This window comes from Gracilinanus agilis, chromosome 5, assembly GCF_016433145.1.
Source record: "Gracilinanus agilis isolate LMUSP501 chromosome 5, AgileGrace, whole genome shotgun sequence".
Classification (NCBI taxonomy): domain Eukaryota; kingdom Metazoa; phylum Chordata; class Mammalia; order Didelphimorphia; family Didelphidae; genus Gracilinanus; species Gracilinanus agilis.
In genome coordinates this window covers 202,963,848-202,980,516 of record NC_058134.1, presented here as the reverse complement: position 1 = coordinate 202,980,516, position 16,669 = coordinate 202,963,848, and the positions used below count along the sequence as shown (strand labels likewise).

At 39.5% G+C, this 16,669-nt stretch overlaps 1 protein-coding gene across 1 annotated transcript in view; it reads right to left on the bottom strand.

Annotated features, from left to right (window-relative positions):
• Positions 1–7,187: 7,187 nt before the first annotated feature.
• FGF6 (fibroblast growth factor 6) overlaps positions 7,188–16,669 on the bottom strand; it is a 16,921-nt gene continuing 7,439 nt past the window's right edge. The window contains exon 3 of the mRNA XM_044678810.1: positions 7,188–7,364. Within this exon, the coding sequence (XP_044534745.1) occupies positions 7,188–7,364 (177 nt within the window). The remainder of the gene's footprint in view (positions 7,365–16,669) is intronic.

The following is a 16,669-nucleotide window of genomic DNA, read 5'->3' as shown; positions in this document are numbered from 1 at the left end:
TTAATAAATAAATACATATCTATGTCCATTTATACACACACATTCAGAGATATTAACTAGGAGTCCATCAATATTCTCATTTAATAAATGCTGTCAAAGTGTAGACTATTTTTGGTTAAAAAATCATTCATTATCATTGAAAAATGTATAATTTATGTTAATACAAATGAAGTTATGTGTAACAAATAAAACCTCTATTATTTTTATTAAGAAAATAAAAGAACTGGTCTAGGATGGACTAAGCCCATCTTACATCATGGTAGAGGAATGGAATTGTTGACTTCCGAAGGTTCCTTTTGGCCTTAGGATTCTCTGATTCCTAGAATTGTTGGCCAGAAGAGACATGCTTACAATAAATTGTTGTCAGAAGGGGACTAAAGGTGCCAGAAATCATGCTTTTGGTCTGATGTTTATCTTGTTGGCTAGCCAGAGACAACTGTCTATTTGCCAACAGCTCATCAGCTGCCCAGGCTTTCCCTACTCCACTTCCTTTGCAATTTCTCAAAACGACTGTAAATTGGCAATGAGGAAGTAAAGGTACAATGGGCCATGGATATGGCCAGATCCCTGCATCAGAGGCAAAACCCATATGAAGGAAGACATCCCTCCTGCCTGCTCTGGGAAGGCACTGTTGCCTTTCTGTCTGTGACCCCTAACCTAGAAGAGCCAGGATGCACAATGAAAGCAGTGAAAGGCAAAGAACCCAGCATCTTTTTGGAGTCAGAGGGCCAGGCTCTGCTGCAAAACTTCTAGCATGACTTTGGCCAAGTTACTTCATTGCCTGGTCCTTCACTTCCTTATCTATAAAATGGCATGACTCTATGCCTCTGAGGCCTTTTTCCTGCTCTACGGCCTATGATATAGCAATTCTAATTTTTTCCCTTCCTCTCTGTTCAGTAAACGTTTTGTGAGAGCCCATTATGTGCACAGTATGAATCTTAGTTCCAAAATACTGCCTGTGTCTGGACGGTGTTTTTTCTCAAACTTCCTCATGGATCTCTGGTCATTAAAATAACAAATACCCTTGTAGAAACAAGCCATGATAGCAGAAGAAAACAGGATAATTTTGCTTTAGGACTAGAAAGGACTGCAGATTCTTGGATAGAGTGGTCACTTTGCCCCCAGGATTTCCATCATTTCCAACCCAGAAAGCACAAATCAGATACAGAATTGAATTCCTCTTTGATGGTCTCTCTACCTTTTGAAGGGTAAACTTATCACTAAGAAAGTCAAGGAGGTGCAAGCCTACTTTTGATACTTACTATGTGCTAGTCACTATCCAAGGTACTTCAGTTACCAAGACAAAAATTAAAAAATCCTTGCTTTCAAGAAGCTTACTCTTTATGGTTATAGAAACTACAACCATTCATGCGTACATGAAAATAAAAGTTGTGCAGAATAAACACAAAATAAATGCAAGGTAGTTAAATGTGAGGGTATGAGCAGTGGAGATAGTTTTGTGTAGAAGATATCTATGTCTTAAAGGAAATGAGAGACTCAGTGAAACAGACCTGAGGAAGGAGTGTATTCCAGACAAAGGGGATGGACAGGGCAAAGGCAGACTGCCATGTGTGAAAAACAGCAGGTCTGACTGTCTTATTGAGAGGGAAGGAAGAAAGCAAGTAGACAAACATTCACTAAGCACCTACTCTGTGCTAGGCACTGGGCTAAGAACTATACAAATATTATCTCATTTGATTTTCAAGGTAACCTGTGAGGTAAGGGCTATTATTATCCCCATTTTACAGTTGAGAAAACTGAGGCAGACAGGTTGGGTGATTTTCCCAGAATCATATGGTTTAAAAAGTACCTAACGTTACATTTGAATTTAGGTCTTCCTGAGTCCATGCCCAATGCTGTATCCCCTGTGCCACCTAGCTAATAAGACACAGAGGCAATTTGAGGTCAAGTTGTGAAGGGTTTTAAAAGACATCATTTTGGGGGCAGCTTGGTGGCTCATTGGATAGCTAGATTGCTGGGTTTGGAGACAGAAGGTACTGGATTCAAATTTGACCTCAGATACTTCCTTCACAAGATGGCTTCAAGCTACCTTTCCTGGCTTATTATACATCACCACCCTTCCTCTATTCTACATTACAATTAAACTGGACTTCTTGCTGACCTCAATACAAATGAATTAATCCCTCTATGTCCATACTGTCACCATGGTGGGAAAGCTCTCTTTCCTCCCTCTTGCCTTTTAGAATTCTCAGTTTCCTTCAGAGCCCAACTAAGGTTCTATTTCAGGTAGAGTAGGCTTAATGACTTCTTGCAGACTAGTTCATTGATTCTCTCAAGTTGCCAAAAAAGGGAAGTCATCCTGGCGTCCTTCTGCCCACCTTTTAGAGATGTAGTGGTGAGACAAGCTCACGCTTCTTGAAGGAAAGATACGATCACACTCGGGAAACATGTCATTAGTTTTAATGGGAGGGGGCGGGAAGGGGAAGACAGAATTAGGAAAGATATGGGATGGAGATGGGAAGGAAAAGTTGGGGATCAAAACAGCTTAGAGAAATGTATAAAAAGACCGCTTTTTCCCATTGGTACATGAAATGGTTGTGCACAGCACATACATTCAAAACAATACAGAAGCCTCACATCTCTTAGGAACATTTGACTGATCAGCTCCTGTTTTCTGACCTGTTGTACAAACCTCTAGCACTGCGAAGGCCTGCCACGAGGTATATCTTAACTTACAGGAAGAGAAAACAATGGCAGGATGCAACACTGTCCAGCTTTGTGCAAGAAGGAACGCCGAAAATGCGATTGTTCAATGAGGTATATCTTGGACAGGTGCTGCACGTGGGCATATGAGGAGGACCCAGAATTGAATTGGAAGAGGAAAATGGGCAGAATCACATTTGGCAAATTGTCTTAGGATTGTCAAGATGCTTGCTGCAACAAAAGCACATCTTTTTAGCACCAATATTTTTACCAGTCATGCTAGGGGGCTCTGAATCATGGCACCTGATGATCTCGGAAGAATCATAACTATAAGTGACCCAAAGGGGCAAAGGTAAAAAGAATGGTAAGGGGAAGCAGACTAGAGGATGTAACTAATGATGACATGCTCAAGTTGGGGAGATCCACTATCAGAGATGTATGAAATGGCTAAGAATATATCTGAATGAAGGAAGCTAATACCCATTTGTAATGCGTAGCTTATATATGTCTCAAATATCCTCCAATGAGGGAAATATATCTAATTGTGTCATATGAAACTTTTGATTTCAGAAAAAATGAATGAGAATGAGAAGGGATGGGTTGGCTATGATGGGCACCAATGGAGGCAATACCCATCCTAATGAGATCACTTAACTTTCAGAGTATAAAGGTAATGAGATGTTCGGAGCTGGTTTAAGGTGTCTGCACTTGATTTGGCCTCTGATTCACACAATTGGAGGGGATAGAGAGCATACTAGGGGCACCTGATATTTGCAACATGTCAAAGAACTCCTAGTCTCTCTTTCTTCTTTTTAGAAGCTTGATTCCTACAGAGGGCAAGGAGGCATTTCCACTCCTTAGGGGATGACAGGGATACACCAGTATACCTAGACACTGATGAATGACTTAAGTGTTAGGGAGCCTGACCTGGTCTGTTGAGTTTTTTCCATCCCCTATTCATTTTCCTCTACTTTTCTATTGGGTTTGGGAAGAGGGGATGATCAAATGATCCTAAATCACTTGATGGGGGTAGGAAACACTTCCCCGGGAACTCACTGCCTAGAGTCCTAGAGGAAGATGTTTCCAGGAAGATGGAAAGATGTAGGGAATCTTAACGTGAGTCCATGTGTAAAAGGACAAAGACCTTTGAGAATAGGTGAATAGGTTGACATCCCAAGGTCTTAGAGGCCAGAAACAGAGCCTGGAAGATTGGTTTGCAAAAATAGCTGGAGCTGGGGTCCAAGATAAACAAAGAAGACAGAGATTTAGACACTGGCACATATCTTGGGAGGGAGTGGGAGTGGAGGCACATGAATCTTTGAAGGATCTCACATCCAGTGCAGCTAAGTTTGTCATAAGCCATCATGAAAAATAGATGCTATTAGACAGCGGTATGACTGCCCCCAAAGGGGAATTTATCCAGCACCTCGACCTTCTGGAGACAAGAATAAGTCATCTATCCTTAACATAATAATATAATGACCTGAAAATAATAAGAGAAATGGTCTCTTTCTTAGAACACAATCCTAGATAAATTGCAAAGGACGGGAGATGATGAGGGATAATGACTGTGATTTAAAAAAAGTTTTTAAGAGAGATTCTACAAAAGGAAACATATAAGAAGGGAAATTATGGGGGATATTGGGGAGGGGCCGTGTATGTGTGTATAAAATATGACTAAGATATACTTTTTTAAAAGGTAGAAAAGTCATTTGGTATTCCCAAAGGGTATCTTCACAAAAGCAGTTCTTGGCTCATCTTTTAAGATTAATAACCTCTCCAGCTCCCAGCTAAGGAAAATGTGTATCTTCTCTCATGACTATTCATCAGGATGATCTTATTCTTTATGCATGGGCTTGTGAACCTAGAGAGGCAAAAATGTCACCTTCCTGTCCAATGGCTGGAGTTGGATCTGCCAGAGAAGGTATAGGGTAGAAGAGACACTAACTGACTCTGGTTTCCAGGAGTCTGGAAGATTGCTTGAGAACTTAGGAAAGAGCTAGTTTAAATCACTCTTAGCTTCTCTAAGTTATTGGACTTTTGGATGGGGAGGGAAAGTTTTTGGCTTTCCCTTCTCATGACAGTTTTCTCAACAACTACATTGGTCCTGTGGGACCAGCTAGGATGGAATTAGCCCAATATTATAAAGAACAGATAGGTATGAGGGAGGAAGGCACCTCTGATCCATTCCTGGGTTCCCCATTCTTATGCTTCTTCAATGAGGTTCTGGGAGAGCCAGAGCATGATGACCCTGAATCAATAGTCGATTTCAAAGAGTGGAGATTTCCAATTTATGAATTACTTGGGTTTCTTGCTTTTCTTCTTTATCTTAGTCATCATTTCCCCCTTCACCAGAAAGAAGGCAGAGCAAAGAAGAGGGGATGAAATCAAGCTGTCCATTTTACTAAATTCAATCAGTTGGTGGGAAAAACTCTTGGCTATTAAAAAAATGGTTGAACAATTTTCTAGTTTCACTTATTTCAAGTCCCATAGGTAATCAAAGGTTGACTGTTGGGTCCAAATTAATTTCTACCTGACTTGTTCCTGGGGAGAGAAACCCAATGAACCACTGAAATACAGGACATTTTTCATTGGCCTCATTTTCTATCCACTCCTAGGTTGGGAAAGGGAAGTTGATATCTGAAGCAGCTCCCAGTCAGGATTTGAGTCATCCAATGTGTATTCAAGAGGATACAGCAGTAACCTTGGCCCTTGTGGAACTCTCTGGAGTTTCCTTCCAGTAAAGCCAAGTTTGTGCAAAGAGATGAGAAGAGAGGAAATGAACCTCTGACTTATCTACCCTGCCTCTTTCCCTGCCTGAGATGATCCACCACCTTTCCATCTGGCATTCTGTTGCCATTCTTTCAGCTAGCATTCCAATGCTTCATGAACCCCAGATTCTGAAGTCACATCTTGGGAGTCTAATAAAGATGCTTTCCCATTGCTGACTGGAAGATATCTCCAGAAGTCCCCTTACCCAGATCCCTGCTGCCAAGCATGCTAGACACATGGCTGCCTTTGGAATTTGACAGACAGGGCCACAGCTAGCATATTTTTTTTTGCCTTTGGGTCCTATAGAGCCATCTTCGGTCCACATACCCACTGCTCAGGTCTATTTATAGATGGGCGCATCTGCAAATAGAGAGATATGCTGAGGTTGAAGGTATTTGCAACAGATGAGGGATTGTCTTGAGGTCAGAGGGGCCAAGAAAATGGTGGCAGGGTGGGATGTCAGGTCTTTCTGTCACTTTCTTCTTCACATATGTGGAGAATGTTTTGTACTCTGACATGGCTCAATCTGGTTTTAGATTTAGGAGTGTTCCAGCAGGGCAGGAATCTGAAGGCAGAGAGTCAGTATTTATAGTTGACTTGGGGGCCTCCACTTCAAAGGGCAGGGGGTGTCATGGAATCTAGCAGTCAAAGGTTCACCTAATTCTTGGTTGATGTCAGCAGCTCTTTTTTCACATAATTAGCATAACCCTTGGACCACGTGGGAGGAGTGGACCTCTACAGGTCCTTTCTGCCAGCTCCAGGCAAATGGCTCCAGAGATGGGTGCTACTGGTAGGGTTTGCCACCTGTGCTCTGAAACACAGCTAATTCCCCCCCCCCCCCATTTCCTTCTTTGTCCCTTCAAAGGTTCAAATGACATGGTTCAATACAAAGAAGAATTGTGGACAGGCAGTCTTGTCCCTGCCTTTATTTTGAAGAGAACCCTCCCAGTGAAAGGGACCTCCTTAGACCATCCAGTTCACCCATTGCCTCCAGACAGGTCTGTTTCAACCATTCTAGGCAGCTGTTCTCCCCTTTTTATTCTTAAGGAGATACCCCCAGTTTCCCTTGGCAATGCATTCCAGTGCCTGAGAGTCAAGAATCTTTGCGTGTCTAATCACCGCTCCTTCTGTTCATAGCTGAAATCTCTTGCCATGTATTCCATGGGTGCACAGGACAGCTGCTCCTGCTTGCTGTGAAGTCACTGGTCTATGACTGGAGAGTTGAGGAAAGAGGCCAAATCCATCAATCCCGACTGTTTGACAAGTGACATACTTGTGAGCAGATTCCTGTAGCCATGAAGCCAGGAGAAATGAAACTCAATGCCTTGAAATGCTTCTGTTCTGTACATAAAAGGAGATATAGGTATGTGTAAACATGCGCACACAAATACACACCCCCATGTGTGTACTTGCATCCCATGGCAGACATCTATACCTTCTGTCACAGTGTAAGATCATAGCAAAGGCTCCATTGGCATGCTAGGAGTTGGGGACACTCTTCCTGGGTCTAGAGGATGACATTTCTAGGAAGCACCAGGAAAACCAGATGAATTGGGGTGGAAGGAGCCAAATAAATGTTGTTAAGAAGGCCTGGTCAATTTTCTGATACACACATATCCATAAACACTAAAAACACTTGATTCAAGGGACATCCATGGTGGGAAGGGTGGGGGAAGGGACGCTTTTCATTTGTGCAAAATTCAAATAGAGAAGTTGTCATCTTCTCCAGGTGAACCTTCTTCCTGGTTTCTTCACATTCGGGGCAGGAAATGAGTGACAGTCATGGCCGGGGACACCTTATTGCCACGTTTTATTCGTCCATGCTTGCTCAGAGCGATGTAGGTCCCTCGGTACAGGTCCGATTCATAGGCATTGTAGTTGTTGGGTAGGAGAGTTTCTCGGAATTTGCACTCCTCTTGAAAACTGGGCTGGGGAGAAGAGAGATAAAAAGATGGGATGATTGGCAGAGAACTCTGGTGAGAAGGGACTGATAGCAACTGCCTCAGGAACATTCTAGATAGGGCCATTCCCTTCCTCCTACTTCCCCACCAATTCCATTAGATCCGATTATATATAGAATATTCCAGGGAGAATCACAGAATATAAAACCTGGAAGAAGCCTTAGACATTGTCTAGTTTTATACCCTTTTACTTTGCAGATACTAACACATTTATATACAATTCTTTATTGCTTACCAAAAATTTTTAATGTTATCTTATTCAATCCTCAGTAACCCTTTGAGGTAAGTACTACCTCTGTTTTACAGGAGAGGAAACTGAGGCTGAGATATGTTAAGTAACTTGCCCAGATTCACATAATTGGCATGGTTCTAAGGCAAGATTTGAATTTGGGTCTTTCTGTCCAAGTTCCACATACTATCTACTGTGCTACTTAGCTTCTCTATGAAAAAAAAACCAAAACAAACAACTTCCCAGAGAGAAGTAACTTGCACACAATCTCAAAATGAATTAATAATAATATAAATAGTCTAGTTCTAGACTAGAACTCCAAAAGTAATGCTCATTCCATGACCATAACTGACTTTATGTTATTCTTGATGACACCACAGTATTTGGGGAAACTATATTTTCTTTAGGTGGTGTAGTATATAGAGCATTGGGACTGGAATCAGGAAGATCTGAGTCCAAATCTAGTCCAACACTTATGAGCTGTGTGACCGTGGTCAGGTCAAAACTCTGTTTGCCTCAGTTTCCTCATCTATAAAATGAGCTGAAAAAGGAAATGGCAAACCACTCCAGTATCTTTGACAGGAAAAGTCCAAATGGAGTCACAAAGAGTCAGACATGACTGAACAACAAAAAACAGATGACTCCTAATGTTCACTCCAGATCTAAATCTATGATCCTTTCGAACTAAGGCTCAGTAAACCTAGCTGATTTGCCTAAGATTGCATAGCTAGTAAGTAGGATTCAAATCCAGGCACCATGATTATAAATCCATTATTCTCTCTACTACACGTTTCTGCCTCCAATGTGAGTTTGTAAAATTTATATCATCCATCACTTCTTGATTTTTCAAATGTGCGTTCCCATTTTTGTAGGTTTAAAGCTTGAGAATGGGCCCAGCAGCCCTAGATTAGAATAATCATTACAGTATTTGTTTTCTGCGTTTTCTGTGGTATGAATGAAAGTACATCCTGCATTATTACCTTAAGTGCTTGTATAGGACTAGAGGATGTTCTTACCCACATCTCTGGAGACCTCCAATACTTGGAGATAAATTCTGAGATCTTCCAGAGACATATCTGACTGGGAGTAAAAAGAGCAATGATGATTTAGTCCCAGGATTTCTTCAAGTTTGGAACCCCAAACCCCGAGTTATACAGAAACGAATACTAGGATATAAATGTTGCAAGAATTTATTAGCCTTGGTTTATACATGAGGAAACTGAGGTTGAGAGTGATTAATGATTTATCCAAGATCACACACCTACTGCCAAGAGGAAGGGATTAAACCAGATTCTTTAACTCAAAATTCTTTCTACCATCCCATTCTGTCTATGGGTGAATGTATACCTAGTATCTTTGAGGACAGGAAGCCTTAAAAACTAAGGAAGGAGGAGAGTAGTTATAACTAGGGCTCATGATATCTTCTTATCTTGTGCTAATTTGTCAGAGAAGAGTAATGTTCAGATAATGGGCATTGGACATCAACAAACTCTTCTCCCACTCTCACATCTCAAAAAAAAATCACCCATGTCCTTTCATTCCTAGACAATAGTGCTCTTTGCCCTGGTCTAGTCTGTACCACCAGTTCCTTGAAAAATAATGAGCTTTTCTATATAGCTAGACATACAGATGGGATTTCAATGACAACTCAGGTCTTTTCCCAGGAATGTATACAAAGGACACAGAGAAACAAATATTCACAAGAGGAAATCTATCTGGGTTACCAGATTGCTTACTAGAAAGTGAAATTGAGATTGGAATAATTCAATCTTTTGAACCATCCATCAGTTCCCTAAGGAAAGAAGCTTAATTTAGTCAACAGACATCTTATTTTTTTCATATCATCTGCATATTCACTTGTGCCATATTTGGACTATGAATGTCTGAGTCTGAATTAGATACAAGAAAACATTTCTTTGGAAACTGGAGATGTAAAAATGGGAAGACTGAGAAGTTCACCCTACAACAGAGGTCTAGCAAAAAAAAGGATAAAATGACATAATACTTGTAAAGTAGTCAAGAAAAACAGTTTTCTTAACATTCATTTTTTTTTTAAATTTTGAGTTCCATAGAATAGTATGCCTGTCAGATCTGTGGTAAAGGAAGGAATTTAAGACTAAGCAAGAAAGAGAGAAAACATTACAAAATGTAAAATGAATGATCTTGATCATATCAAATTAAAAGGCTTTGTACAAAAAAAAAAACCAATGCAACCAAAATTAGAAGGAAAGCAACAAACTGGGAAAAAATTTTATAGCAAAACTCTCTGACAAAGGTTTAATTTCCCAAATATACAAGGAATTAAGTCAAATTTACAAAAAATGAAGCCATTCCCCAACTGACAAATAGTTAAGGGATATGGATAGGCAGTTTTCACATGAAGAAATCAAAACTATCAATAAGCACATAAAAAAGTGTCCTAAATCCCTCTTGATTAGAGAAATGCAAATAAAAACAACTCTTCACATCTAGCAGACTGACCAATATGGCAACAAAGGAAAGTGATAAATGTTGGAGGGGATGTAGCAAAATTGGGACACTAATACACTGCTGGTGGAGCTGTGAATTAATTCAACCATTCTGGATGGCAATTTGGAATTATGCCCAAAGGGCTTTAAAAGAATGCCTGCCCTTTGATCCAGCCATACCACTGCTGGGTTTGTATCTCAAAAAGATAATAAGGAAAAAGATTTACAAAAATATTTATAGCCATGCTCCTTGTGATAGTAAAAAACTGGAAAATGAGGAGGTCCCTCAATTGGGGAATGTCCTCGATTGGGGAATGATTGAAAAAAAACTGTGGTATCTGATGATGATGGAATACTATTGTACTGAAAGGAATGATGAACTGGAGGAATTCCATGTGAACTGGAATGACCTCCAGGAATTGATGCAGAGTGAAAGGAGCAGATCCAGAAGAACATTGTATATAGAGACCAATACACTGTGGTAAAATCGAATGTAATGGACTTCTGTACTAGCAGTAATGCAATGACCCAGGACAATCCAGAGGAACTTATGAGAAAGAATACTATCCACATCCAGAGAAAGAATTGTGGGAGTAGAAATGCAGAAGAAAAACATATGATTGATAATGAGGTTTGATGGGGATATATTTGGGGTTTTGGCATTAAAAGATCACTCTACTGCAAATATGAATAACATGGAAATAGGTTCTGAACAATGAAACATATATAACCCAGTGTCAGCTTCAGGAGGGGGGAGGAAAGAGGAGAGATAAAGAACACGAATCATGTAACCATAGAAAAATATTCTAAATAAATAAATTAGTTAAAAAAAAAAAAAAGGCTGTTAGGGGCAGCTGAGTAGCTCAGTGGATTGAGAGCCAGGCCTAGAGATGGGAGGTCCTAAGTTCAAATCCGGCCTTCCCAGCTGTGTGAAACTGGCCAAGTCACTTAACCCCCATTGCCTACCCTTACCACTCTTCTACCTTGGAGCCAATACACCGTATTGACTCCAAGACGGAAGGTAAGGGTTTAAAAAAAAAAAAAAAAAAAGGTTGAGTCCCAAATTTTCTCCCAGTATCTGGCCCTCTGTCTCTGCCTCCCTCTTTGCCCTCCCACCAGGGACAATAATAAATCTAATAAATATTTTACATACATAATAAATCTTAATAAATGCTTGTTTCACTCTTCCTTCCCTCCTTATCAATGGCAAGTCATATTTGTAAGGCACAAGTGTCAATGCTATCACTTTACCTACTTGCCAAAGAAGCTAAACAAAACCAATACAGCTTATTTGGCTGCATGTTTCTAGATCCTAGCAAGAAGTTAACATCTTGTAAAATCAATTAAAGCAGCTTGCTCATGGGTTTGACCAATAAAAATATATATTTTTTTGGTGGTGGTTTTTTTTTTTAAAACCCTTACCTTCCATTTTAGAATCAACACAGTGTATTGGTACAATGGCAGAAGAATGGTAAGGGCTAGGCAATGGGGGTTAAGTGACTTGCCCAGGGTCACACAGCTAGGAAGTGTCTGAGGCCAGATATGAACCTAGGACCTCCCATCTCTAGGGCTGGTTCTAAACTCACTGAGCTACCTACCTGCCTCCAAAATATACTTTTTTTGTAAAAAAAGAAAAGAAAATATATGGATAGTTTTCCACCTTTTTATAAGAGCAGTGTTCAACAACTACTGAAAATTTCATGAAAATTAATGTGAATTTACATTGAATGTTGCTCTTATTAACAAAGCAATTATTTTTTGAAAATGCTAAAAATTTGTGGAAAATGTGAATTTATGTTAAAAGCTTTTAAAGTGAAGTAATTACTTTTTTCTGCTGAAAGTACTAAAATTTTTCAAGAATGAATGAGTTCATGCCAAAACAGTTGTTTTTAGTAAAATGATTTTTGCCATGAATGCCAAAAATATATAGAAACTAATATGAATTTATTTAGCTTTTAGTGAAACAATGACTTTTTTGTTGGAAATACTAGAAATTTGCCAAAATAAATGTGAATTTATATCAAAATAGATTTTTTTAGTCAAGCAATTACTTTTTTATATTTTCTCTTAAAGTTTTTGACTTCGTAAACAAAAATGGAAAAGTTTTACAGGGATACTTGGAAAGTTTAGATGTGACCTTAGTTTGTTCCATTGAATTAGTTAGCTTGTCTCTATGGAGGCAGTATTATCAAGGCTATTTTCTTATCAGACTCTACAAGTTCTTTTTATCTCATTGCTCCTCTCAATCCAGCTTGGCTTTAGCAATACTGTTGCTTGATTGAGTAGGAGAAGGGTCAGCCTACTCAGTGAGAACAGTTGGATTCTACAATCAGATGCCATATACTTACTGGATGCCCTTGGACAAGTCACTTAATGACTCTGGGTCTCTGTCTCTGTGCATATTAACAATTTCTTTCTTTTTCCTCTTTCTAATTTTCCTTTTTCTACTTCCTCAAGAAATTAAATGACTTGCATGAAGTCACATGAAGTCAGTAGCAGAGTGAGAATTTGTACCCAGGCTGTCTGACCCCAAATCCTACAATATGGTGCCACTTTTTTTTTTTTCTCCTTCGACTCCCAATTACATTTTAGTGAGTCCCAAATACATTATAGTTCACAGGGACATTAAGTGATATGGATAAGGCAAACATTTTCCTAGGTCATGTTTCTGATCCCTTTCTTCATTCCTATCATATACTACATGTAATATCCATGCTTTTGTTGTTGTTGTCGTCGTCATGTCAAACTCTTCATGATCCCATTTGGAGTTTTTTGGCAAAGATTCTGCAGTGGTTTCCAATTTCCTTCTCCAGCTCATTTATAGATGAGGAACTGAGGCAAACAGGGTTAAGTGACTTGCCCAAAGACACACAGCTAGAAAGTGTCTGAGATCAGATTTAAACTTAGGAAGGTGAGTCTTCCTGAATCCAGGCCTGGCGTTCTTTCTATTGAGCCACCAAGCTGCCCAGTATCCATGCTAGTAGATTGTAAACTCTCTGAACACAGGAACGATATAATCTGCTTTTTAATCTCCCCCCATCGTTTTTCAGAATATCTTGGTCCTACGAGGTAGTAGGCATTAAAAAAATGTTTGTTGATGAACCAAAATAAATTGTAGATATTTTTTTTTGATAGTTACATGATAATGATTAAAGTTCTTTGCTGTTAGCACCTTCATTTACTCAGCTGCGAAGGGTGGGCATTTCTCCTCTGTGCCCTGCACTAATTCTTAATCATACCACTCCCACTCCCCCATGGATATTCACACACACACCCTTTTCCACCGGACTCTACCCTCTGAGAGCTTCATCATGGCACAGAGGTTACCTAGGTCTCCCCAAAGTATCATGACCATAGAACACAAGCTCTGACAAGTCTTACCAAAGTGACCTAGTGGAAAGAGGGCATCTTTGTCATCCAAAGCCTGGCCTATCTAAGTTGGAAGACATTGGTTGCAATAGAAAAAAATGTTTCTTCCATACAACTTCCAAAGACAATCTAGTATGGCATGGAGGCTTAGTTTGCCTCCATAGTTTACATAGACTTGTTCCGATGAAGAGAATAGCCACACCAATAAAATCACAGGAGAATAACTGCCATCAGAGTTTTAAAAGCATTTAGATGTTACTTCCTTTCATCCTTGCTACAACTCTGTAAATGAGTAATCAGAGATATCCCTATTATGCCAATTATATAAATGAGAAAATTGGACTTCCGACAGTGACTTGCCCAGGGTTGTCACACAGCTAGTCAGTGGGGGGATCTGAACTCTTATTTCTCCTGATTCCAGAACTAGCATTCTTTCCTCTAACACAGTCAATCAGTCAGTCAATAAACCCTTTGCTTAGCTTTTACTGCATGCTAGGCACTATAGTGATAAAGAGATAAAGAAAATGGTTCCCATTTAGTGGTTCTCAAATTCTTTGGGAGTGTGTGAAGACAGTTCAAGAGCTAAAATTCTCTAATGGTGCTTTAAACAGCAAATAATGGGCCAATCACGATAGAATTAGAGTTTTCTACTTGTGAGACTAGAATTTTCACAATTATAAGTCGACTAACATTTTCAAGTTTATCATTTTGATTATATGATACAAATTTTGATTTGGAGCTTTTGGGGGTAAAATTCATCATTGAAGTTATAGCAAGTGCTGAATGAATAAACCTGAAACAAAATTGTGAGGAGTATTTTAAATTACTCTGGGAGATCACAACACATTTTTTGTTCATTTTGAAAGGGGTTCTCAGAACAAAAAAACAAAACACACTGGGAACCACAGCTGCAGAATGAGTGCAAGGATGCATGACTTTGTATCACTCCGACCCCTAACAAAGAGTTTGGCTCCTGATAGGAGCTTAGTAAGTGTTATCGAAGTGAATGTATCCAAACCAAAGCCCCGTATTAGTTATTAATTTACATGCGTATCCAGTGACTCAGGGAATGTGGGCTTCTCGTCTCTGGTGAGGAGTGCCAATCATGTGAACGCTATGTTAATAAAAGCAGCTACTGTATATTATTACTTTAACAAATGAAAATAATCCTGCAGGATCACATATCCTGGCCCTCTCATGCCTCCAGCCCCAAGACTATATGATCTTAAATTCCATGCTGATCTAATGGGACATATGTGCCGCCAATCTCTCTCTCTAAAACTTCTCTGCTCCCAGGATGGAGAGAGGCATTTTGCAAAGGGACAAAAAGTCAGTGTCTCAATGTGTATTTTCTGGAATAAAAATGCTTTTCAAAAAGAGTGGGAAGAGAGCTTGTTTCCCATACTCTGTCTTTAGGCAGAATTTTATACTCAAACCACCTCCAGAAAGAGAGGAGAATATATTCTGGGTTATTTTTTTTTTAATCCTTACCTTTTATCTTAGTATCAATTCTGAGACAGAAGAGTGACAAGAGTTGGGCAATTGGGGCTAAATGACTTGCCCAGGGTCACATAGCTAGAAAGTATAAGAGGCCAGATTTGAACCCAGGTCTTTCTACCTCCAAACCTGGTTCTCTATCCACTGTGTTTTACCTAGCTGCCCCTACAACCTGGTTATAAAGACTGCCAGAGAAGAGAACTGGCCTAAGACTCAGAGGACGTGGGTTCTATTCCTGGCTTTGCTACAAATGTACCGGGGAACTGATGATCTAAGCTCCCTTCTTAAGTTGTAAAAAATGAAAATGTTAGAAGAAATTGATCCCTAAAATGCAAGCAGATTCCATAGGTTCCCTTGGCCATTCATTACAACTTTTCATAGTTGTGACTTATGAAGTTCTGTCTATACTAAATCTCTCCTGCTGTAAATCATTCCTCAACACAATCTGTAATGCATTAATCTGCACTTATTAACATGGCACCTAGAAAATGTTCTCTGAATTTTTTAAAATTTCTTTTGTTTTGTTTCTCTGACTAGATCATAAGCTATGTGAGGAACTCAATCTCTGTTCCATGGTATCTAGCACCAGGGCTTGGCATGGAAGTATTGAATGAACTGTATGTTCTTTCCATAGCCTTTAATCGTAACTCCCCCAAACCCAGAATTCTGTGCTATTTATGGCTGCGATACTCCCTGATGTATTATATATGGCTCTCCATTTCCCTACCTTCTTGCTCCATCAAGACTTACATGGACTCTGTCCTATTCCCTTCAGAGCCACACTGCCAGGTAGGAGCCAACATCAGTTGTTTTAGGTAACTCTGGAGTTACTTCCCTTCCTCACATATTCCAACATCGCGCGTCAGACTACTGAATCAGAAAATCATGGAATCCCAGAGTTGGCAGAAGAAACAGAGTTCATGTCACCACCTGACCTACTCTAATAATAATAATAACAATAACAATTTAATTTACACAGTGCATTAGAGACTCTAAACTTGAAGTCCACAAATTATTTAGAAAAATTTTTTTGATAATTGCATTTCAATAGAATTTGTTTTCTTTGGAATCCTATATATTTTATTTAATGCATTTAAAAACATTATTCTGAGAAGGGCTCCATAGGCTTCACTAGGGGTGAAAGGAGACCATGACATTAAAAAGATTTTGAACCTTTGATCCAGAGGCTACAAAGTTCCACAATATTACTGACAGATGACTATCTGACCTCTAGCTAAAACTCTCTAGTGCTGAGAGTTCACTATCTTTTGAGTTAGCCCATCCCACTTTTAGATGCCTCTCATTGGAAAAAAGTTAAAACACATGTTTCCAAGAAAGTTCTGATGATAGGATTTCAGAAACAACGGGAGAACTATTTTTTCAGTGTAAGGATTTTTGACACCTTTCAAAATCCTACTTATAAATGCAGTGTTGGTCATATCTGGAATAGGTACAACAGCTATAATACCAACATAGGTCTGATGTCAAAAGGAAAAAAACTTAGCTTTAATGAAGTTTTGTCAGACTACACATTCTTATTTTTGTCTGGAAAAATCTGATGATTGATGACAAGAAGCAGTTTTCTATGCAGTAATCATTTACAGTCTTTCCTCCCTCCCTCCCTTCCTTCCTCCCTCCCTCCTTCCCTTCCTTCCTCCCTCCCTTCTTCCCTCCCTTCCTTCCTTTCTTCCTTCCCTCCCTTCCTTCCT